The sequence below is a fragment of the Dermacentor andersoni genome, chromosome 3 (genome assembly GCF_023375885.2).
Source record: "Dermacentor andersoni chromosome 3, qqDerAnde1_hic_scaffold, whole genome shotgun sequence".
NCBI lineage: Eukaryota > Metazoa > Arthropoda > Arachnida > Ixodida > Ixodidae > Dermacentor > Dermacentor andersoni.
In genome coordinates this window covers 3,679,621-3,704,835 of record NC_092816.1, presented here as the reverse complement: position 1 = coordinate 3,704,835, position 25,215 = coordinate 3,679,621, and the positions used below count along the sequence as shown (strand labels likewise).

General features: G+C 45.6%; 2 protein-coding genes across 3 annotated transcripts in view; one reads left to right on the top strand and one right to left on the bottom strand.

Moving 5' to 3' along the window:
* Positions 1-688: 688 nt before the first annotated feature.
* Cdc42 (Cell division cycle 42) overlaps positions 689-25,215 on the bottom strand; it is a 33,231-nt gene continuing 8,704 nt past the window's right edge. For both annotated transcript variants that reach the window (XM_050169417.3, XM_050169418.3), the window contains exons 5-6: positions 13,359-13,556; positions 689-1,858 (exon numbers count right to left, since the gene is read on the bottom strand). In XM_050169417.3, coding sequence (XP_050025374.1) covers positions 1,769-1,858; positions 13,359-13,556 — 288 coding nt within the window. In that variant the 3' untranslated portion in view covers positions 689-1,768. The remainder of the gene's footprint in view (positions 1,859-13,358; positions 13,557-25,215) is intronic.
* LOC140216681 (tigger transposable element-derived protein 4-like) lies at positions 22,736-24,893 on the top strand. The gene has a single exon (XM_072287047.1). It carries the CDS (start codon positions 22,989-22,991, stop codon positions 24,390-24,392), a length of 1,404 nt encoding a protein of 467 aa, XP_072143148.1. The 5' UTR covers positions 22,736-22,988; the 3' UTR covers positions 24,393-24,893.

Below are 25,215 nucleotides of genomic sequence, written 5' to 3'. Positions count from 1 at the left end.
TCCAAGTCTGTGGGCACGTTCTACATCACAACTTAGAATAGTTATGCCCAAGCTTTTGTGGCAGTGCTCAATTATCAGTTCCTCAGAAACACGCCACGACTCATTTCATGCATCACTGAGCCTGTAAAAAACCAGGTTACATCTTCAGGATCTGTTTTCCATCTCACTGATGTAAACAGTCAGCCCAGTTACTTGAGCAGCACTGCTATTAGCGACACCTTCCATGTTATTTATTTGTGACTTTTCATTTGAGAGTGACGATAAGTTGGATTCAATTTTGGTCTACCGTGTGCCAAGGTTGCTGAACGTTTTCTTACGATCAGCAAGGGTTGACCTAACTGAATTTAACTGCTCAAGCATGGCCGACTGATTTGCAATGCCTTCAGAACATCAAATCAAGCATGTCAGCAGGAAGTACAGCTGGATCGTTTCTAAGGTCCTGGATTAGTCTCAATACCTCCTGCTAACGAAAGTAGCATGCGAGCACAGTCAAATACTACACAAAGAGAGCACCACGAGCTCAGCAGCACAAGTAATGTTCGGTAACTAGTGCATTTAGCGTTGTGCTTTCTTGTGCAGGTATTGGACAAGCAGTCTCTGACCAGCTCTACCAGATGATTCTGGCAGAAAATACAAGTAGAGCACTTGCTACAAGTGAAGTCCTATTATAAGAACACTACTACAAAAATCATGGCTGAAAATTATTTATTACAAAAAAAAAATTTTTACAGTTTACCAAAACACAGGCTTTAGATTGTTACCACAGAGGATCACTGAATGTTAATCTGTTAGGAAGTGCACCATCATTGTTAGGAAGCTCACTTAAGTATTTTTCCTCTTTTCACAGTGGGAGAAAAAATTCCACTGAGGCAACTAAATGAAGAATGCAAATTTCAATTTGCACACAACAGTGAATAAATAGCAATGCATCCCCCCAAAAACATTTACTGTCCATACAACACAGGCTGCACATGCACTGTACTTAACATGCAAAACAACTTTCTAGGCGAAGTGGATGTTGCCAAGGAAAATGCAGTAGCAAAGAACCTGCAAAACAACACACGGACATTTGTCGAGCACACTTTTTATAAAAAATGTTCCTGTATCTAGGCCTTCCACAAGTGGGAAGGGGTACTGGGGATCTCAACCCCACAATGTGAAAAAAGACACGCTGTCGTTGCTTGGCAGTTCACTGCCTTGGCTCTACATTTGACACTGCATTGCAATAAATGAAAGAACTAAATTTACATATTCCCAGAAAAAAAAAAGGTATGGGAGGTCGTGGACAAATTCTCAACAAAAAGAAGCCTAGCGGCGACGCACATCCAGCTGAATACTGCAGTACTTGGATAACACAACAATGCTTTGGCAGCGGCAGCTGCCACAGACTTCTCACCTGGAGAAGCATGTGCTGCCTAAGGTTATCATCAAGACAGCCTAAAAGAAGCACCAGAAAGAAAAAAAAGAAGTGGGAGCCAGGGTGTGTGTGAGTGCTGTGGTAAGCCACACAGCTTCAAAACGGTAGGCACCTACTCTGGCAGGCAACAAGTGCTTTTGCCGCTCGGCTAATCCCCAACCCACTTCCCTGTTACTCCAATGGACTCCGCAGACGGCGCATGGGCCGCTTCCCAGACTTCCACTTTGAGCGAAACACCAAGGGCGGTAGGGGTAGTCTCTCCCGGATGCTGGCCCTCCCCTCCTCGGACGAATGTGTGTGGCTCCCCTCTTCTCCGGCTAACTTTTCTCTCGCCCTCCTCTTGTGGTCCATCTATAGGAGGGTGCACCTTCGCTTGGGCTTAGGCTCTGGAGGCTCTAGGGCTGCCAGGATCGCTTCGTCAAAGACATTCTTCAGTCCTTTCTGCAGAAGAAAACATGATCTGCAGCATCAGGCATGGGCAGCAGCACTAACCCCTGGATGTTATCAAACTGCATGCTGAGCCAACTGCTCTCAAGGAAAGGAAAGACAACAGGCCCAAGTTATGCACTTATTTCAAGCCTTTGGCAAGCAATTGGGAAACCAAGCCGGACACGATGTAATATGGTCCCCTCAGCAGCCAACCACTCTTCAAAGCTTGACAAAGGTGATGTCAAAAGCACTGGAGTCACATGCTTTCATACTCTCGTGCTTCTGAGTTTAGTAATGTTTTCTGCAGTTGCAAAAAAAAATTTAGACCAATGCTGTAGCATGTCCAGACAGATTCCCTGTCATGTAGAGCATGCAATACCCATTTTACAAAACTAAGGTGCCGATCAGAAGTCTGCACTTGCAAAATATTAACATGCGCAGTCTTGCACACATGTGTGCCTCAAATGCAGCTGGTCCTGCTGTCCTAACTGCAGCAGCGGCCGCCAGGCATCACCGAAATACACCAGAGCTGGCTGCTCAGGCGCTCTACACAGAAAGGTCCATACTGTGTAATCACAGCTTTCTACAAGGATTTGTGAAAAATGGGCAACCTCATTTACATAGTCCAACACTGCAACTATCAGAAATCATTAATGCATTTGACAGGACTGTATATTCATGTGCGTGTAAGCACATCATCCTGTAATTCATTCCCCTGTGCAATACATATTGCTTATGGTCCAATAAATTGGGGCCATGGTGCATGCTCCTCACCATGGAATTACAGTAATCTGTATGTATTAGGAAAAGGTTCACTAGAAAAAATACATGAGATAACGGAGGCTTGCAATAGAAGAGAGATTAGCAAAGAAAAGGTAAGCTTCCTTGAATCCCAGAGAAAGTATTCATGCTACATGATTTCTCAAAAATAAGATACTGCCAATACTTTTTGATGCCTGCAATGCGAGCTGCTTTATAATTAGTACAAAAATTACCTTTCAGTATCGCATAGACACTAAGTGACCCCCACTGTTATAAAATAAGTCTGTTCTATCCAAAATTGGGGTTGCGGGATGTTTTGAAATGGCTCAACTTCTCATATACTGCAGTTTTGTGTGGTTATTAGAACCCACAGGAAATATTATAAAAAAAAAAATCCTAGTTAAAAATATTTAACAGCAATGCTATAGAGGCATGACACCTTGCTTTCCACCGTTTTCTGGGCGCTGGCTGCTATAAGGTGCCCTACACAATAGCAAGATTTTCCTCTTAGTGAAAAAAATTGGTCGAACCAACATTTCTACCAATGCGGCCCGTTCTCCACCACGCCGGCCACCTGGCCCTAGCGCATCGCCGCCACTAATGACAAGCATGGGTTAGTTTGTCCTTTACACAACACAATGGTGGGTAGAATAAACTGATGTTTTGATCTCATCTTTCATGACAAGTTACCACCACTGTTAAACTTGTAGCACCAATGAGAACTGTGATGCGAGGAAAGTTCACCTCAGAGCCCACGTTTGGCTGCCACTGCAGTGCATGCAAGACGGCTCAACAGCATTACATGCTTCGCAGTCAGGATGCCACAAATAGCAGCCCGTCTCCTTTTTTGTGCGAACTCATGCAATCAGAGACAAAGCATTCTCAGAATAATGAATTTTGCGAACGTCGGTGGTTATTTTTGAACGGCCCTTCACCAGGCCGCATAGCAAATTTTGATTATACGCTGGAAGTTGTTATGTGCTTTCTAGGGGGTGTTCTACCAGAAGAATTTTTCAAAGTGGTTCATCCATAGCCAGGACAGAAATACTTCAGTGTCGTGAACCCATGATTTCAGATGGCAATCATCACTGCCAACATACACATGGTGTCTACTTGCCCCCGTCTAGCCTCCGCAAGTGAAATACCTTCCCAGTGTTCTTCCCTACCGGAGCTGGAGGATCGCATGACACATACATCATGGGCTACGCCTTTTTTCTCTCTCTCTTTTTGTTCAGTGATGCACTTCTGCTGGCGGTCTTGCACGCGCGAGCTGTTGCTTTTGTCTCATTTCGCGCAGCACAATTTTTCGCTATATGCGCATGAATACCTGACTAGTGATACAAGTCAGTGCCACACGAACACTGAGGCAGACACAAGCGAATCAAAGAGCATGATGGCGCACTAGAACACAATAGAAAATGGCATTGTTTCACACTCTGTGCGTGTGACTGCACAACATGAGAACATGCAGAAGAAACAAAAGTACGCTGGAGTTGCTACGGCATGAAGTAAAAGACACGTAGACATTCGGTTTATAGGTTTGATTATTTCTCTAAACTTTAATTTGTCTATTGAGGCAACAGATCAAACAAATAACTGCTGTTGCCTTGAATAATTCTCAAAGTCATGGGCCTCTGCACGTGATGTCACAGCACAACGAACTATGTAGGGGCACTTGCGCAATTCATGGCGACTCTTCGGTTGGGAGCACGGCGCCCGCGAGAAGAGGACAGGGCATTTGGTTTCAAATTTCAGCACTTTTCACGACGCGTAGCTGTGTAATACATTGCAGGCACGATCACTAGCACGCTGTATGCTGGCTGTGATGTGCCAGTTGCACGAGTGCCACAATCACTCGCCTGCATTTTGCGTACACTTCGACAGCAGCAAGCAGTGCATTTCTTTATCTTGGTGACGCATAGTGATCGCAGGAGGCTGCGTCGTCGGTTCGCACTATTTTCATAAATGCGTTATACAATATTGCTGAATGTACTGTAGAAAATGGTGCAATGGTCATACGAACTCACAAAAAGATAGAGGAAAAAAAAGGAGCTTAATTTATGTTTAATACTCCCCAGTCATGCATCACTTTTGGCAGGCGCATTTCGTTTTCGGATTCAGTATCAAGAATGTCTCTCTTTAATATCTTTTGGCGATGCATTCACTCGTATTTCAAACATCAAATTTTGCATGAATGCTGCTCTATATCTAGACTACCTGAAACAAGGCTTTTTTTTTTCAGGATTGGCCTTTAGGCATTATTAGTAAACATTACATAAACTATTTGCAACTTGTACAAAGGAGCTTTAAAGTGTTAACTATCCAACATTTATCTTTGTATTATTTTGCATTTAATAATATACATTAATAGTAGAGACTGGAACTTTGCAGCAAAATGCCTTTTTCCTTACGTCCTTATTGCTCCTAGTCAACATATAAGCACAACCTATAGGTCTAGAAGCATTTTAATGACACTTTTACTCAGCTATGTTGATTTTGGCACCTAAGTTTATCAGAGCCCAAAAATGCTCTCTTTTGTGTTTTGTTATACTCTTATTTTGTTTGCTATCACATGCTGGGAAGTTGGCTGAAGGCGGCCTATTATTACCACAAACACTTTGCGGTGTCAGGGTTATGAAGAGCTTTCCAGCAGACAAGAATCACTGTGAGATAAGCTCGAACAGCCCCACGTGACAGTACACTTTAAGGCGACTTAGGATACTTCTGCACTCACTGCCAATTTTTAGCTGTCATCGAGAAACATAAATGCTCTGGCAGTCAAGTTCCAGGTCCCACATTCCAGGTCAGAGTTGACCTGGAATGTGGGGCTTATTTTGGAGATTTAGAAAAGCTTTGTCACCATTCCGAATGGACCTGACCTGTTCCTGAGAGAGTTAGCTTGAAATTTCAACTTGTCTCTGGCATAATTCCAAGCTTCAAGTAATGAAACGACTGTCAAAGGTTCTGGCCCGCAAACATTCTGGAATTCCAAGAGGTGCTGATTCATTGAATGTTCCGAAGTACAAATATGTGCCCCTAGCTTCAGTGGATGATCTTCCTTTTCTGTAAACTCAGTGAAAAAAGCCACCACACTTTTTTTTTTCATAGCGTCTAGTCGCACTAAATTTCAGATAAATATTGTCGCCTACACAAATAGCCTCATTGCATTTTATCAAGAAAATAAACCGAATATCACAAAACAGGTTTGTGGGCCTTGTTCCTTAGATAACCTAATTTGTCCTCAGATGCACAGCGTAAGTTACTATTTGAGCCTATAAATGCCTAAGAGACAGTCTCTGGTGCTTGCATATGCCTAAAATTACAACTTTAATGCATGTCGCAGGCACCTAAAACAGCAATCTTTTGTGCCCAAACACCCTCTCTATTTATTAGTAACTACAATTCAATCTCGGTAACTTTAAGGAGCCCGAAAATTTGTTTGAATAAAACAGCTATCAAAATAAAGAAAGCTCACTGAATGGGGGCTTACGTGCAGAGTTGCATGACACAGTGCACATGCATTGAATTAACCAGTGCGTGACAAGTTCCAAATCATTGCCAATCAATTTTTCAGTAACAAACATGGCCGCAAAAATGTTCAAATAGTGTATTATTCTGCATATAACCCGCACCAAAAACAAAAGAAACAGTGGACTACATGTGAATTTCACATTCAAGTGTGGCTTCACGGCAAAGTGATGCATGCTGCCGTAAAGCTACACAGGCAAAGTTCTCCGTCATTCCATGGTTTGTTATCTCCTAGGAAACACTATCCCATTCTCCCACACGTGTTGAAGCTTCGTGCTCCTCTCGTTCATGGTCAGCTATTCTTCTCTTGTGTTCACCAGTAGTGCAGCCTGACGTGTGTGCCATTACTAATTTCAGACATTGCAGGTGCGTCCTTGACTCCACAACGCTGCAAGGCTTCATTGTGCTAATACGGTTCGGACTTCTATGCTTGCACGTGAGCTTGGGCTATCCTGTCCAGTACATGCACATAAAACGTGGTAAGTGTTCGAGGTAGTTGTCGGCACATAAGCGCAAACCCGAACTCAACTTTAAGCGTGCCGCTGTTATTCCAGCTAAAACCTAGAAATACCATTGCGCCCGCACGCGAGCTTGGGCCATTCCATATACAGTCAACGACTGAATTTTCGGACGCTCAAGTTTTCGAACATGCCTGATATTTCGGACGTCTTCGCAGCACCGCCACGAGCCCCATAGAATCAATGTATAAGGACATCTGAAGTTTCGGACGCTCGAACCCCCCGCCGTCCAATTTTCCGGACTTTTTGATGCAACAGAACGTCCTTTGGCTCCTCGCGCAGCGCCCTTGGGAAGGAAATCGACTTGCAGCCGAAGCATATCACCGCTTTGAACCACAACTAGCCGAATCTAGCCGTCACACACAGATTTGGTCTGGCCACGCTGGCTATGTTCATCACCGAACTTCCGCCTCCGGCAGAGTTTCCGGAGCGGCGCCATTTCGTTTGTTTGCGCAGGCCACGTTTTGGCTAGCGTGGTGTGTGGTTGTGCTGTTGTGTCAAGTCTGCTCTGCAGCGCTAGGCCTAGGTGCTTCGACACTCGTCAGCAAACTCCACTGTTCACAACTTGAGGATTTCGCTTGCCTTCGATTGCCCCCACTCCGTCTTCGTCGTCCTTGCCAGTGGCATCGAAGCACGGAAAGCAGTACCGTCGGTTAACGATGGAGAATAAAGCCGCCATTATTAAGCAAGTCGTGAGTGGTGGATCGCAGGCTGACGTGAGCAAGGAGTTTGGCATTTACTGCCAATGCCTGCGCCACCTACAAGCGCCGAGTTGACGCGAGCACTGTCGACTCTTTCATCGGTGTATAGTGCTGACATGACCCTTGCTCAAATCAAGGTGAATATGATCGCATGCAACCGGAACGCCGTCCAAACAACAATCAACGAATTCTTCAAGCCACTGCAGCAATAACACCGGCTACCCAATGATGCACATGTACATAATAAACCAGCAGTCGGCTGCATACAGAGTTTTTGAACGCCTCTTTTTATAGCCGCTTTACTGATGCATTGGCAGGGTTTCGGAAGCCTGGTACTTCGCCCTTTATTTCTAGATCCGAGAAAAAAAGAAAGAAGGTGCGCTTTTTTGCATGCATTCATTTTTTCGGACTGCCTGAATTTTCGACGTTTTTACGTTTCCTAGAGGGTCCACAAAATCAGTTGTTGACTGTAGTACATGCACATAAAATGTATTTACGTGTTACAGGTAGTTGTTGGCAAATTGACGCAAACCCGAACTCAACATTAAGCGTGCAGCTGCCAGTCCAGAGCTATAAATTCCAGAAATAGTTCGTATGTTTATGCCCACACGTGAGCTTGGGCCATTCAGTCCAGTAAATGCACATAAAGTTTGGTAAGTGTAGTTGTTGGCACATCAGCGCCCATTATCTCACACCCGATGCAACCGGTGTCACATCATTGGCATGGCCTGTTCCCATTAACCAACGCCAATTCTCTTGGGCTTTTGCAGACTGAAACATGACTGATTATAATGGGACCACAGCGTCAGTTCTAATTATGGAGATTTTACTGTATGTTGTGTCCCCACTCCTAGCTGTAATATATTCTGACCTTGAGGGTATTCTAAATACAGTGACCGACCGATAAATCGGACACCAATCCGGGTAAGCTCAGTAATTCGGACAGCTTTGCGGCACTGTCAATGGCCCCATAGACTTACTGTGTAATGACGACTGATATTTCAGACAGCCGTCAGCTCTACATTAAATTATGTGGACTCTTGTCTATGGCTGCCGCCATTATCTCCTCTGGCAACATCGACAAGACAAAAGGTATGGCCTCGGAGGCCCGAGAGATCAAGTACGGCTAGACGGTAATTCCTGAGGCCTTGCCTTGGTCGCAGCACTACGTCTCAGAGATGTAACTGCAATTGCCAATCTTGGAGGCTTTGCCTGAATCATAGGTTGAATCAACATCGTAATCATCACATCCTATTCCATCGCATTCCAACAACCCTGCACATGGCCTGCTCTTGCCATTCTGTTTGTTGAGTTTGCCTTTTGGACAGCGCCCTACCATTCTGTGCATCTTTGTTTAGTTTGCGTTCCAGACAGCACTCTGCTGGCTCTAAGTCTTTCTTGTGAACTTAACGGCAGGCCGTGACAAATGGCACCAAATGGCGCCCTCACAATCCGAATGAGCCCAAATACACAACTGAAGAGCCTGAGCCGCCCGCCTACCAAAACGAGTTCAAATGCAGACATCATTGATGACCTACTAGGCTGCAGTATGCCGATTTCTGCCGCCATTACGTTTGAAGACTGCAGACATCGACAGCACAGTGTTATTGTGTGCCGAACTGAATGATGACGAAATAATTGAGCAAGTTCTCCCACCATCAAACAGTGACTCCAAGGATCATGTGTCGTGTGCTCTGGAGCATTCACAGGCAAATCTGATGCGAGACTTTGCAGTCCTTACATCGGTGTACAGCGACAGCAGAAAATTGGAAGAAATACAGGCGTACTTGGTTGCACATAAGAGGAAGTACGTGCAGCAAAGAATCTACCACTTATTTTTTGCACAGGGGCCTTAAAACGTGAATAAAATAGTACTTTTTGATACATTCATTTTTTTTGGACATGCGATAGTTCGGACTTATTTACATAACTTCACGTTATTCACACAACTTCACGTTATGTAAATAACGGTAACTTCTGGGGTTCCACAAGGATCTGTCCTCGGGCCTCTCCTCTTCTTACTATACATTAACGACTTACCTCTGCATGTATCTTGCAATATTCGCATGTTTGCAGGTGACTGCACGTTCACTAAGTAATTACTAACATGTCTGACCAGATCTCCCTTCAAGAGGATATTAACCGTTTGCAACAATGGCGCAACTGCTAGTTAATGACACTTAATCCAAATAAAAAAGTAGTGGTATTCTCCCGCCAACATAACCGACTAGCTTATTCATACACAATAAATAAAGTACACGTAGAAACTGCGCAGTCGTACAAATACCTTGGTGTTCCCTTACTAATGACTTGGATACTAACGTCATCTCATCTTCTAATAAATCTCTTGGTTTTCCGTCCAGGAGGGTCCATAATTGATCGGCGACGAATAGCAGCTAAGCTGGGGCGACGGGGACTGACGACGCTGAGGTGACAGCAAGTGAGCAGGACGACTGTCATCGACGGATACTTCAGAGGTATGAGGCATAAGGCAAGGAGAGTAATGGTGCGGGTCGGCATATAAGCGAGGAGACGGGGAAAGGAGCTCAAATACGAAGGACTACGTCCAGGAGGTGCGGCAGTCGCGAGCGATGTGGCCATTGCGGAGGGGCTATGGAAGCAAATGGACTTGCGTCCGGAGTTCTCCACTCGTTAGGGTTGCGGTATCTGGGAGGGGAATACAGATCGCTGTGGGGCATAGCTGTCTGCACCGGTCGGGCCTCAGGTCGGGAGACGGAGCAGGCAGCAAGAAAACCTAGGTTTGCAAATTCTTGCCACAAACTGCCTGAATGAGAGAGATCGCTGGGGCTGGTTGGTCAAGGGTGGGGTCAAGTGGGCGTGGATGGAACCGCGCAGGACGTGCAGCCTCGAGCTCAGGGCGAACAATATGTGTGACGTGCTCATTTAAGGGTGGCGAAGAGGTAAGGTCGACGCAAGACGACATTGCAGCAGTGTTTGGGAGACGGGAGAATCGTGGAATGATGCGGCAACTTTTGGAAAGCTCAAAGCAGCGGCATTCCTTAACAATGATGTCAATGGTGGACACAGTGTTGAAGACTCAACAAGTTGAACGTGTCGTCCGCGATCCCTTTGGGTACGTGGCCGACTTTATCAACCTCGGCCATTTTTTCGTCGACTTTTTGGCAAAGAGCGAGCACGTCTTGTATGTACGAGACATACGATTCAGTAGAAGACTGAACGCGGGATGCAAGCACTTTTTTAGCAGCCATCTGCCGACCGGTGGGATTTCCAAAAGAGGTCGCTGAGCTTCTCCTTGAAAGCATCCCAGCTAGAGATCTCGACCTCATGTGTTCGGAAACAGACACGAGGAGTTCTGCCCAAGTAGAATAGGACATTCGCTAGCATAATGGTAAGGTCCCAGTGGTTATTTCGGCTAATACACTCATACAGGCTGAGCCAGTCCTCAATGTCAACATTATCTTGGCCAGAGAATATGCTGTGATTGTAGGGATTAGTAACCGTCATGTACGTTGTTGCCGGGGTTGCAGGAGTAGGAGGAGACAAGGTGTCATCACCGGGAGCCATGGAGGAAAGCAGGACAGTGCGGCCGCTGCGGAGTTCCATGGCGAGGATGGGGAACGGCACCCTCCACCAAAATGTTACGCAAATGAAGGATTACGAAATGGAGACTATTTACAAGCTATATTTACAAAGGATAACTGCAGCGCTGGCCAGTTCAGCCGACAGCTTGAGAGCCAGAGAATCTTTGTCGTCTTCGTCAGGGCGCCCGCGTGCATCGTCCACAAGAAACACGCAATACGCATGTATCAAAATGTTTGAAACTTCGTCATTACTTATCGGTTTACTACCTGAGCATCTCCAAGTTTGCCACATTTCAGGATACAATATAATACTGCTTTTTACTGGGCTACTATTCAAAAAGTTTGTAAAAATGCACACCAGCCAATTTGCAATTACACTTGAACCTCATTATAACGAAGTTTACGGGAAAGCCAAAATTTTTTAATTTCATTACTTTGTTATACCAACTATTGCCATTTACTGCAGTATATGCTCAACTGTATGCACAACTTTAAAGATGCAAAAAATACTACAGCTCCGCGGCCTGCCAAACGGCTTACGCAGCCATGCCTGCAGTGAAAATTCAATAAAATAACAGCAAACAACTCTCCGGCGTGTGCAACACACAACTTTTTAGCATCCGATGTGACATCCGTTACAATTGCGTGCTTATGTTCCAATGTGATGGTCTTTTGAAGCTTCCGCTTTCTACTTGGTTCGCTCATTTTGTCGCGACACCTGTAAAGTATACAACCGACAAAGCTTGGCACATCGCTAGAAATGCACATGTATACGTGGACGTGTTTGGCCCTTGCAAGCAAAACATCTGATCCACCGCTTTCTTGCGGTGTGAGCTGTGTGAGCTCCGCTTTGGCTTGGCTTGGTGTGCCGGTCTCACGCAATCTCAGTGGTCATGCCTAGCTGCATTGTCAGCACAGTGAGGCATGTCGCAGTGAGAGAGAGAGAGAGAAGTGGAGGGCCCTGGTTTTTACCACGCCACGTGCAAGCATCATCGTCATGATTATCGATATGTGATGCAGCGCAGCTAGGCGTGGCCTCCAACGAGACCTTGGATGGTGTGCCTAGCTTCGCCAGCTACGTGCCAGTTAACTGCTGCGCTGAACGAGTGTGGAACCTGGCAGAAAGTGATATGCGAACATAGTTCATTGTACGCATTGGCAGAACAATTTTGCTTCTTTAAAATGAGGTTAAATAAGTGGACCTCTATGGGGATTTGAAGGGGAATAGCATTTATTTCATTACATTCATTATTTTGTTATAACAAGGTTCAAGTGCAGTGCATTATTCAAAAATAAAACAAACTGGCCTTATATTCGCATAAAATCAAAATTTTAGGAATTTCGTTAGACAGTACCAAGGAACAAGCTAAAAATGAAGTGCGCATCCCTTCCTCACTGTATCAAACAGCCTATCAAAAGTATACATTCAAAAAAAGACATTTCCTGCAGAAAAATGGAAAGAGCCCATCTCCCATTTAAGTGCCAAGAGCAACATTTGTGTTCTGCCAAGAGCAATGTTTGTGTTCTGAACGAGAACTATTACTGAAATTACTTCAAATTGTGTGTGGGCAACTGGAAACAAGACCACATTGACAAGGAAAGAAAAGAGCAATGAATATAGATTCCTGCCACTTGCCAGGCTAGAAGCCTGTTACGAGACTATCAGCTGGGCAATGTTTCCAATGCTTCCCTGTTTCAAAGCCTTTAATTGTAATTCATAGTCATACTTGTAATTCAGTCATAAACAATCGTCAAAGAAATAGCGAGCATAGGCACCTGCTGCAACGTCATTGCTGACATTTTCAAGCCGAAAAAAAAAGTGGGCACCTAGAAAGCCACAGGAGCGAGCAAACATGCCTGACAACATGCAGCCAAATTATTGGCTTGCATGTTCATGGCAGTGCAAAGTTATTTCCAGGTGATGCACTCCCAGCATCAGACTTTTTTTCCCTCCAGTGTTATAAAATGAGCACAAGAGTTTATTTTCTGTTACGCAGAAGAAAAGAAAATGACACTTCACTCTTGGTATCTGAGTTAATGAAGAATGCACTCTAGGTATCTGAGGAGAAAAAGTGGAGAATGTACGGGGAGGTCAATGATGTGGCGGAACAGAAACGCGGAAACGTACTGGTACATCAATAGCCCAGAAAGAATGAGTGTTTCAGTGGTTCTTAAGCTATTTGCTATTGGAACAAACAAAACTTATGTTTGTGCCTCTGACTGGTGCACTTGTGTTATACGAAATTGTAAATCAAATTAAAATGTGAAGTATCCAAGATATTTGAATTTCTTGTGGAACTGCTTGTATAAGAAAACACAGAAGCAATTGCACTGAATGGCCCATGTGCATCAATGGAGTCTGCATTTTGTTGAAAGCAATGAGAATGGGCAACAGCAGTTTCACAAAGCAGGAATTCGGAAAGAAAAAGCAAATGCGTACCTGTGTGAGCGCAGAGCACTCAACATACTTGACAGCTTTGAGCTCCTTTGCAAGCTTCTCTCCCTGCTCATTCGAGATCGGCTTCTGCTTGTTTTTAGCAAGCTTCTCGAGGGTAGCCGCATCATCTCGAAGGTCAATCTGGGTTCCCACCAACAGGAAAGGCGTCTTCTGGCAGTGATGTGTTATCTCAGGTACCCACTGCAAAGACAACCGCACTTTTTGCTTTGCGGCAGTGCTGGCTCAACCATGCCATTATTACCACCGGCTACTTGCACAAAGCATTCAGATTAATTTGCCCACAGTTAAAAAGCTTCATGTCGCTAAGTTACTCCAGAATGGATTACACGGTGAAAAAAAAGCAGGGTGTCTACCAAGTTGACATTTCCATCCAAATTCGCCGAGTTTTCTAGGTTTTCTCTGAGTGCCGTTGCAAAATTCCTTGAGTGATGCAGAACTATGTTTTATGTCAAAATGTGCTGAATCCATATCGCCCGATGCTGTCACTCTCTACTAAGCATATGAAAAAAATTAAATAAGAACGACTTAATTCAATCTGAATATTAAGAAGTAGTGTTTAGGTTATTCAAAAAGGCAATAGAAGGGAGGGGTTAGTTCAATGCACAGCAAATAAAATGTCTTCGAAAAAATGTGCAAATTGAGTTGGACATCCTCAAATACGAATAAAAAGGAGATGCATATAGAAGCAAATATTTTTGAATATAAGCTATTTCTATCAACTGATCACAAGCTCTGTGGTATGAGGCCTGAACTTTGTCACAATTGAGATTCTCTCTCAACAGCTCGTAAGTCAACCTCAACTGTCCTGACATACTATCAGCCCACACCTGACGCCTCAGGGTTATGTTTCACTGCTTTAAAGAGTTTATTTTGGTTTGGATGAGGGACACCTGCATCTCGGCATTAGCCAACACTGTGTTTTTTGAGCTCAAGCTCCTTTAAAACAGCAGCAGCACACTTCTTTTCCCATTCTTTCCTCAATGCGTAGGTCCTTTCTGTTCTTGTCCTCCTTCCGCCACTCGGTTGCCCACGGGCAATTTGAAGCAACTTCTTGGTCAGTTGCACAGTCCACATCCGATTTTTGAACTCCCTAGGGGCCACGAAAACGTCCGAAAAATCGGCATTCAAAAAATTAACGCATGTCATTTACTGCCCTTAAGAGCTCAAACCGCCCCAGGCACATTCAAAAACACTCTGAAGGCCTGTCAGTACACGTATTAGGCATATCGGTGCTCGTACTGTGACAGGAAATACCGGGCGAACGCGTGTATAATTAAGGAATACATACTGTGTCCCGTGGCAATAGCCCCTTCCCACGCTTGTTATGCTTTACTGCAATAATTTTGCGTATGCTTAAACAAGTAACACTCCTGTACAGAGGCGAAGCTGACTCTCAGGAACCGGAATTATGCAACGAACCGTGCTTTCCAAGCTTCTAGACCACAAAGGTGGAGTCCGTGCCATTGCTGACAACAGCATATTCTTTCAATGAAGCATATGGCCTCCAATGGCAAGAAGCTTAATAAAGCACGTCGAAGCAGCTACGTCTAGTGTTGCCGCAGTGGTGGCTACGGCGGCCAGCAGATCTGCGTGCGGAAGCACCGGTTCAAGACGGCGAGGTTAATTAATTAAAATTAAAATATGAGGTTTTACGTGCCAAAACCACTTTCTGATTATGAGGCACGCCGTAGTGGGGGACTCCGGAAATTTCGACCACCTGGGGTTCTTTAACGTGCACCTAAATCTAAGTACACGGGTGTTTTCGAATTTTGCCCCCATCGAAATGCGGCCGCCGTGGCCGGGATTCGATCCCGCGACCTCGTGCTCAGCAGCCCAACACCATAGCCACTGAGCAACCACGGCGGGTAAGACGGCGAGGTAATCAAAATGGCAGCGGTGGTGGCTTTGATTAATAGCGTTGCGGACCTGCAGTCACGGCAAAATGTCCGTAAAATCTTACGGCGAAAAGCTCTCGTATCCGAAATTTCAAACTTTCTGATACGTTGATCTATGGGGTACGTGGCGGTGCCGCGAAGCCATCCAAATTACCAGGAATCCGGAAAGTCGGTCGTTGACTGTACACTGGCAACTCCTCCATCCGATGACTGGGTGCCAGAGACGATTCATTACGATTCCTGTCTGTTACTCTAGTCAGCATTATCGCAACTTTCGACCATGTCAACAAAATTACAGCTAATTTTCCCTGATAGAGGCACACGTTCCCTGAGTTTTCCCCGAGTTTTTTCAGACAACTCAAAATCCCTGATAATTCCCGGTTTTCCCGGTTGGTAGACACCCTGAAAAGTAACATTTGCACAGAAGTGTCACTCGGCAACCTTGTATGTGGCAATTAGGTGTCACTTGCGCTACTAATCTACCCAGAAACAAGATGCTTTGTGGGAATGGTTTTTGTGTACCATAACAAACAAAACTGGAGGCAATGCCTTATTCAATTAATTATGCTCATTGGAATAAATAAATACCAGACTCCAGTGACTGAACAGTATTCAAGTTCTGGACACATTTAGAGACTTGCACATGACCTAGAGGAAAATCTTGCATTCCCGGACAAGAAGCTCACTGCACACTACAGTCATTGGCATACAGAACCACGCCTAGTTCATGAACCCACAGCGAGATGGCTTTTATCAATTCATGGGACAATTTAACATAGCTTTCAGCACAAATCATAATCAGCATTTTTCTTACATACAACAGCACTACATTGTTTTTGGTGCCAGTCAAAAAGGTGTCATCACCATGCCACTGTAGTGCCAGGCAAAAACAAAGTGAGCAATGTGCTAAAAAAGTGGTAATGTCCTTGCAACAAAGGCATTTTATACAACCACGATACAAATGTCATTCTACTCAAATACATGAGTGCTCACGCTTCGCGATATTGTAAGCAAAACAAATGCACACAAATTAAGCAGATCAAATTATTTAAGTCAATATATTCAGGGTGTCTACCAAGTCGGCATTTCCAAAGTCCCAGAGTATTCCAGGTTTTCCCCGAGTCCCTTTGCAAAATTCCTTAAGTGATGCAGAACTGTTTTATGTCAAGACGGGCCGAAACCATATCACCAGGTGCTGTCACTCTCTATAAGCATATGAAAAAACATTTTAAAAACGACTTAATCAAATTTGAATACTAAGGAGTAGTGTTTATGTTATTCAAAAAGAGAATAGAAGGGAGTGGTTAGTAAAATGCACAGCAAATAAAATGTCTTCTAAAAAAATTGCAAATCGAGTCCGACATTCTCAGATACGAATTAAAAGGAGTGCATACAGAAGCAAATATTTTCGAATATGAGCTATTTCTACCAATGCATAGCAAGCTCAGTGGTATGAGGCCCAAACTTTGTCACAATTGAGATTCTTTCTCAACAGCTTGTAAGTCAACTTCAACTGTCTTGACATACTTTCAGCCCGCGCACGACGCCTCAGTGTTGTGTTTCACTGCTTTAAAGAGTTTATTTTGGTTTGGATGAGGACACCTGCATCTCGGCATCAGCCAACACTTTGTTTTTTGAGCTCAAGCTCCTTCAAAACGGCGGCAGCATGCTTCCTTTCCTGTTCATTCCTCAACGCGTAGGTGCCTTCTGTTCTTGTCCTCCTCCTGCCACTTGTTCGCCCAACAAACCATTTGAAGCATCTTCTTGGTCAGTTGCACAGTCTACGTCCGATTTTTCAAACTCTCTAGGGGCCGTGAAAATGTCCGAAAAATCGGCCAGTTGGAAAAAATAAATGCATGTCATTTACTGCCCTTAAGGGCTCAAACCGCCACAGGCACATTCAAAAACGCTCTGAAGGCCTGTCGGTACACTTATTAGGCATATTGGTGCTCGTACTATGACAGGAGATACTGAGTGCACGTGTGTATAATTAAGAAATACATACTGTGTCCCGTGGCAATTGCCCCTTCTCACGCTTGTTATGCTTCACCGCAATACTTTTGCGTATGCTTCACCAAGTAAGTTTCTGTAAAGGGGGAAGCTGACTTTCGAGAACTGGCGTTATGCAGCGCGCAGTGCTTTCTGACCTTTGAAGCCAATCGCGAGGACCACAAAGGCGGAGTCGATGCATTTGCTGACAGAGGCGAATTCACTTAAGAAAAACAAGGCGCCCAACGGCAAGAAGCTTAATAGCGAACGTCTAAGCAGTTAGATCTAGCGTTGCCGCAGTGGTGGCTATGGCTTCCAGCAGATCTGCGTGCGAGAGTGCCGGTTCGAGGTGGCGAGGTACTCAAAAATGCAGCGGTGGTGGCTTCGATTAATGCCGTTTCGGACCTGCGGTCACGGAAAAAAGTCCGGAAAATCGGACGGCGAAGGGTTCTTGCGTGCGAAATTTCAGACGTTCTGATACAGTGATTCTATGGGGTACACAGTGGTGCCGCAAAACCGCATCAATTATCGGGAATTCCGAAAGTCGGTCGCTGACTGTGCATTGGCAACTCCTCCAGCCGATGAAAGGCCGTCAAAGACGATTCGTTACGATTGCTGTCTGTTACTCGAGCTAGCAATACCACAACGTTCGTTCGCTTTCAACAAAATTACAGCTAATTTTCCCTGATAGAAGCACAAATTCCCTGAATTTTTCCAGACTACTCAAAATCCCTGAGAATTCCCGGTTTTCCCGGTTCTCCAGGTTGGTAGACACCCTGGCTTTAGTACATGTGCTTAGTCCATGCTTCCTTCGACTTAGGTTAGTGCACCGTCCGTTTTCCCATTTTCTGTGTTTGCTCTATCAGCTTGGGAGTGTCGACTGCAAAGACATGCAGAGTTCATCACGATGCTGCAATTACCGTACTTACTCGCATAATGATCGCACTCGCGTAATGATCGCATCCCTAAATCTTGTGGTCAAAATTCAATTTTTTTTTTCTTTCCCGTGTAATGATCGCACCCTGAACTTGTCGCAGCGATATGTCGTTTGCCAAGTCTAGCTAATGATGATCGTGCTTACCATCTGTCAAATGCTACACGAATGACTCTTGAAGACATGCCAAATGGTCTGCACGCACCCAACATTCTTAAGCAGATGCCCCATTTCATTCCTTTCACCACTTTCCGCACTTCCATGAAAAAAAAAGCTACAACCAAACTTGCCTCGGCTTTATTATAAGTAGGCTTCATAGTGGTTTAGGTTCTACACTCGTGGGCACGCAACAAATCATGAGCGGCCATGATAGTGGCCCAGTTTACACTGATACGTTAGAAGTGTACCCTATTCATACGCCGATGCTTGCAACGCAGCTAAGATATTCGCCCACTCTTAGCGGAAACGTGCCGTATTAGGATAGCAGTGAAGACAAATGCCGCAGTTTCTGCAGCATACGCGCCCTTTGTGTCTATGTCACTGGCAGCTAAGTGTGGCCATCTCTGTTTCTGTCCCCTTAAAGTGGACATGGCTACATTATTGTCGCAAACTTGCCGATATTACTGATATTGTTCATTACTGAAACGGAAGAATCTGTTTCAATGCGCATAATGTACTCACAAGAAGAAAAATAATTGCGTTCGGCGCATTCGGCTTGCTCTGCCGGCCGCCATTTTTGTTTTGGTGTCCCGCACTGACAGCGGCAGCCGCCTGCTTGTCATCCTGGAGCGAATGCGGGATGAAAAAATAAAATGTTTCTTTTCATGGGAAATTTAACCCGCGTAAGGGGGTGAGCCATGCGCTTGCAATTCCTCGCGAATTATGGCTCATATGATAGACCGGAGCTCAATACTGTTTGCCAGGGGGTTGTCAGAAAAGTCCGGTTGCAAGCGGATTGATTGCACGGCGTCGAGGCACTGACAGACCGAGACGACGTCCGACACCGTCGACAGGTTTTGGGCGGCCAGTGCGTTAAAGGTAGTAGATCCTATACCCTCGAGAAGGTGTCGCACGCGGTCAGTTTCTGGCATGGCACTGTCGACACGGCGGCAAAGCGCGAGGATGTCCTCAATGTACGAGGTATATGACTCACCATAGTGCTGGACGCACTCAGACAGCTTCTTTTTTGCAACTTCCGAACGAACCGTGGGTGTGCCAAAAATCCGCCGTAGCAGCTCCCTGAAACACGACCAATCGTGCAAGTCCCTCTCGTGATTCAGGAACCATGTCTTGGCTACTTGAGAGACGCAAAATGGTACGTTGTTTAACCTCGATGTCTCGTTCCAGTTGTTGTATTCACTGACACGATCGTAGTTGTCGAGCCAGTCTTCAACGTCCTCACCAGGCAAGCCAGAGAAGATTTCAGGATCACGATACCGGTTGTTGGCAGGGCGGGAGTTGGGGTGGCTGGCACTTGAACCGAGATCGTGGACGCTGCGGTCTGGTCTTGCGACATGGCGGCCTCTTGGCGCAAGCAGCGTCCCATTGTTTCCTTTTGCTTGTGTTACATATTCTGATGACTGGAGCTTTGCAAAGCCAGACTTAACTTTGGTAATTTAATGCTTAAAGTGCATGGCGTGTATCGGTTACCAACGTAGCTCCAGGAGAGATCTTGAAGTGGATTGAGGTCGAAGGGATCTTAAAGCACCTCCACCACTTGAAATACCAGGGTCGAGACGACGCTTTTTTCCAAGAATGAAAAATGGCGTCGATGCAAAGACGAACACGAGCCGATGATTGATAATGACTTTGTACAGATGAAGATGAAGCCCGCATAAATGCTTACAATATATATATATATATATATATATATATATATACACACACAGTCAACGACTGAATTTTCGGACGCCCAAATTTTCGGACATGCCTGATATTTCGGACATCTTCGCGGCACCGCCACGAGCCCCACAGAATCAATGTATAAGGACATCTGAAGTTTCGGGCGCTCGAACCCCCCGCCGTCCAATTTTCCGGACTTTCCATGTCCGGAATTTCCATGGAATTTTCCATGTCTGGTGGCCGGGAATTGATGGTGACATCGCTAAGAACATTAAGGGTTGTGCTACATGCCAAGCTTACCAGTGTTCACCTCAATGCATTCAGCACACACCCAGACCATTTCCACAGGGGCCTTGTCAAGGCTTCACGTCGACATTGGGGGCCAATTTTTGGGACATGAATTTCTCATCATTGTTGACCTGAATACAAAACGGGTCGAAGTCTCCAGTGGTATCAACTTCAGCGAATGCTGTCATCACAGCATTGCAGACAGAATTTGCACAGCATGGACTGCCAGATCTCATCATGTCCGATAATGGACCCGCCTTTGCAAGTGAGAGCAATACTTGGATTCCTGACATTGAATGGGATACGTTGCATGCTTGTACCGCCCTACCATCCAGCTTCCACTGGTGCGGCAGAGCGTGCGAGTTTATTCACAGTTTTGCTGCTGTGTTTTTCACCGTCAACTTGCTTTACACTCCAAGCTCAATAGCAGTGAATACAGTTGGCGATTCGCGAAATCTGATCTACCGGTCAAGCACGTCTGCTTTTATACATGAGTCAGTGAAAGTTCCAGAGTAATCACCGGTGCCGGCGTGTCTTCCAGAAAGTACTACACGATTCCTGTCGCACATGCAATCAGATTAAACGAGCTTCAGTGACAAGAGACAACAGATAGAATCATCGATAACATTCGGGAAACTTCTGATACATGCAGGCACGTCCTGCGCTGAGCGATAACTGTAAGTTGTCGGTGGGTTAAATGCAGTCCCCAAGAAAAGGATACATAAGTACATGTGTCAATATTATGCGTGAAAGTTTCATCCAGCTATCCTTATTAACGAAAAAGGGTTTCCAAGGAGCATCTTTCCTTAAGCCCTTTAAGGGTCAAAGACAAATATACGGTGCCACAAAAGAGTCCCACATGGTTGATGCCATATATTTACAACACCGTCGCTATGTTTGAAACATGCACCAATTTTTCAACTTTCTGTTGCCCATCAAGTGCTGCCACCCTGTGCGAATACAAGAAAAAAGAATTTTCGCTCCATAGTCCCTTGGCTATAATTCCACTGCTTGTTTACGCCGGCGTTTCAGCAAACACTCACGCCTTCGAGCATGTGCGGACGAGTGACGGTTAGTTTTGGCTTTGTCTTGCGGGCTGTTTCCGTTTGCAATGCTCACAACACCTTATGTTTATCAGGTTTATTTCACCAAAGGTCACCACTAAATGCTCAATCGTTTATTGCTCCCAGGGGTGCGATTACATTCTGTTCATAGGCGGGTGCTGGCATTACAAATGATGCCAGCATATACGAATGATGCTGCGATGCCTCCATTTCTTTACTTGAGACTCGCGAAAACTGATTGCCCCTTGTTGACGATGGGATGAAGGATTTCTGCAAGTTTGCCTCATTTGTTTTTCTGATGGGCACACAACCATCAGAGTTTTCTTGGGTGTGCTCACATACACAGTTCGATTACACTGTGGATGTGCGTATCAGTTGCTCGTCTGCGAGTCGACCAACGGTTCCTTTGATGAGGACAACTGCCAAAGTGCCAAATTTAAATATATTTATTCCAGTGTATGTACTATTTTCTTTTTAGTATAAGTATTTATGCAAGCCCATCTGTATTCATGAATAATCAATGTATGTTTACCTACGGAAAATATTTGTCACTTTATGGCCACATCAAAAAAAACTGCAGTAAGTTTTTTTTTAGATAGGTCACTCTGAAGATTTTATATCTGCAATAAAAAAAATCAACAAAGCGGGGGTCTTAAGTGGCAAAAAAAAATTTAGCCTCACAGGGTTAAGGGAAATAGCATTACTGTTCTGCAAACAAACTTTTTTGGAGAGTTAGTTTTAGTATAGCATGATAGCGTTCCCATCCTCGGAGCGCTATTCAAAAGCTTTAAATTTCACATACGTGGTGCACATAAGTGATTTTATCTCGTATTTGCCAAGCTTTGCGTGTGCATGCAAAATGTGCAAGCAGCAGCACAATGACACCCAGGAGAGCATACATGTTGTGTTGCGAGCCATAGCCTTTTATGTCGCTAGCCACAGCCTCCTACAGTCGACTCCCGATAATTCGAAGCCGCTTAATTGGAATTTTCGGTTAATTAGAAGTGAAGTGCTGGTCCCGTCAGCTTTGCATGTAATCCTATGGAAGAAATCGCTCGATAATTCGAAGCCCTCATCCAGTAATATTGTTTAATTATGGAAGAAATCGCTCGATAATTCGAAGTCCTCATCCAGTAATATTGTTTACTTGGAAGTTATTTTCAGCCAGGATCCTCGAGGTGACCGTCATTCTTTGGTAGAATGTGCAATTTTTCAAGTGCTGCAACAGCTCCGTGCTGGTGTCATCGCCACCGCAGCCGCCCGCAACGCCATTCTTCTTGGAGCGGCGCGATTATTCATTGCTACGGCTGCCGTGGCCTCGGCGATCAACTACGGCGGGAGGCGAAGGGGCTCGGAGCCCACGCGCAGCTGCCGCGCATGGCCGGAGCTGATCGCGGAGGCCACGCGGGTGCCATAGGTGCACGCAGCGATGCATACTGGCAGTGGCGAGATTGTGCGAGATTAGTCTTGCAGCGTGCGCAGCGTATGTAAAGGCGTGTGTTGGTCGAGCGCCTTTGTGCAGGTAGCTCGTTGGCTAGGTTGTTCCACGGGTGATCCTACGCTTCGGAATTGACTGTACCCAGTCGCACAGTTTATAGCCATGGCAAACCGTGGCTCTTATCGCACGCTCGACCTGGCAATGAAAGTCGAGGTTTTGAAGGAAGTTGAGAAGGGAGGTGCCGCCAAAAAAGACATAGCGCGGAAGTACGGGATCAAGCCGAACACGCCTTTAAACTACATCAAGAACAAGCGCACAATAATGGATGCATTTGAGAACGACAGGTTCAAGACTTCTCGGAAGCGAATGCGCACCGGCGCTTACCCAGAGTTGGAGAAGGCTCTGCTGGTTTGGATTAGGGAGGCCAGGAGCAACAAACTTCCTCTCAGCGGAGACATCGTTGCGATGAAAGCCCAAACGCTTGCAGCAATGTTGGGGATCGATGACTTCGTTTCGTCAGATGGATGGCTGATGCGCTTTAAAGATCGCCATGACCTGGTATTCAAGAGCGTGTGTGGTGAAAAGGCGTCCGTTAACCAGGAAACATGCGCCACATGGAAGGACGGAAAGCTGCGTGAATATCTCGCCGAATACAGACCGGAAGACATCTTCAATGCAAATGAGACTGCACCCTTCTATCGGCTTCTACCAGAGAAGACCCTGACATTCAAGGACGACGACTGTGCTGGGGCCAAACGCAGCAAGGAGAGAGTGTCGGTGCTGATCGTGGCAAACATAACTGGTACGGAACGATGTCGCTTACTTGTGATCGGGAAAGCCGCGAAGCAGAGATGTTTTAAAGGCGTGAAGACGCTGCCTGTGGACTATGAGGCCAACAAAAAAGCGTGGATGACGGCCGAAATCTTGAAGAGCTGGATAAGCAAATTGGACCGCAAGTTTGCTTCTTCAAACCGCAAGGTATTATTCCTTGTCGATCACTGCAATGCTCACGTGAATGTGCCAGCCTTGAGTGCAATACGCCTCGCATTTTTGCCTGCAAACACAACGGCTGTTTTGCAGCCAATGGACCAAGGCATCACCAAGAATGTTAAAGTCCTGTACAGGCGGCACCTCCTCGAGCGCATGATTTTGTGTATGGATAACTCCGCAAAATACGAGGTGAGCCTGCTCAGTGCCATCCACATGTTAGCGCGAGCATGGGATCGTGTGAAGCAAGAAAAAATCGCAAACTGCTTCAGGGCTTGCGGTTTTCTGGCAGCTTCTTCAGAGGATGCCTCTGAAATTTCAGCGGAGGAAGCGTCCACAAGCGAGCTTGACAGCAATGATTTTGGTGATGCTCTCGGGGACGTCAATTTTGAAGATTACGTCGCCGTAGACAAGGCGGTCGAAACATGCGGTGCGCTGACGGATAGCGAAATTGTAGAGATTATTCGGCCCCAGGAAGCGACCCAGGAAAGCGACGATGACGTTGAAGGCGAGCCGCAACCTAAGGCTGCCGTTTGTAGCTGTGGGCCTTGCTCTCGCGGAGCGCTTCTTTGCCGCTAAAGGTAACGTGGAAGAAGCGTTCCGCCACATCTACAGCCTGCAGAACTTGCTTTCAGCAGCGCGATTCGGCAAGCAGAAGCAGAGCAAGATGACCGACTATTTTTCTTAGAGAAAATACTCGATTTAGCCACAAATAAAGTGCTGTTTTTGTGTTTTGTGCTTAATTGGAAGTTCATTTAATTCGAAGTTTTTTGCGGTCCCCGTGAACTTCGTATTAAGGGGAGACGACTGTATATACTTTTCATGCCTCATCATCATCATCATCATCAATCAGCCTGGTTACGCCCACTGCAGGGCAAAGACCCCTCCCATACTTCTCTAACTACCCCAGTCATGTACTAATTGTGGCCATGTTGCCCCTGCAAACTTCTTAATGTCATCTGCCCACCTAACTTTCTGCCGCCCCCTGCTACGCTTCCCTTCCCTTGGAATCCAGTCCGTAACCCTTAACCCTTTCGCTGTCGGACCTTTCTGGCCGTGACGCACCCCCAGTGTTGGCTTGGTTTCAGGGAGCGAGCATAACAGGGAATGAACATAGCAATTTATTTTTGATTATGATTGGTATACGAATAACATAGTCAATGCAATATGCACATTTTAATGTTCTGCAGCTGTTATTAGTAAACATCATCATCATCATCATCAGCCTGACTAGAACATCCGTTCAACATCCGAATCTGACGATGCGGAACTCATCTCTTCGTCGCGTTAGACGCTGTCCGAGTCCAAATCCGAGCTCGGCTCGTATTCTGAATCGTAAGAGCCACCGCTCCAATGAACAGACGAAGGTCTCAAGCTGCTCAGCTATCCGAAAGTAACCGCG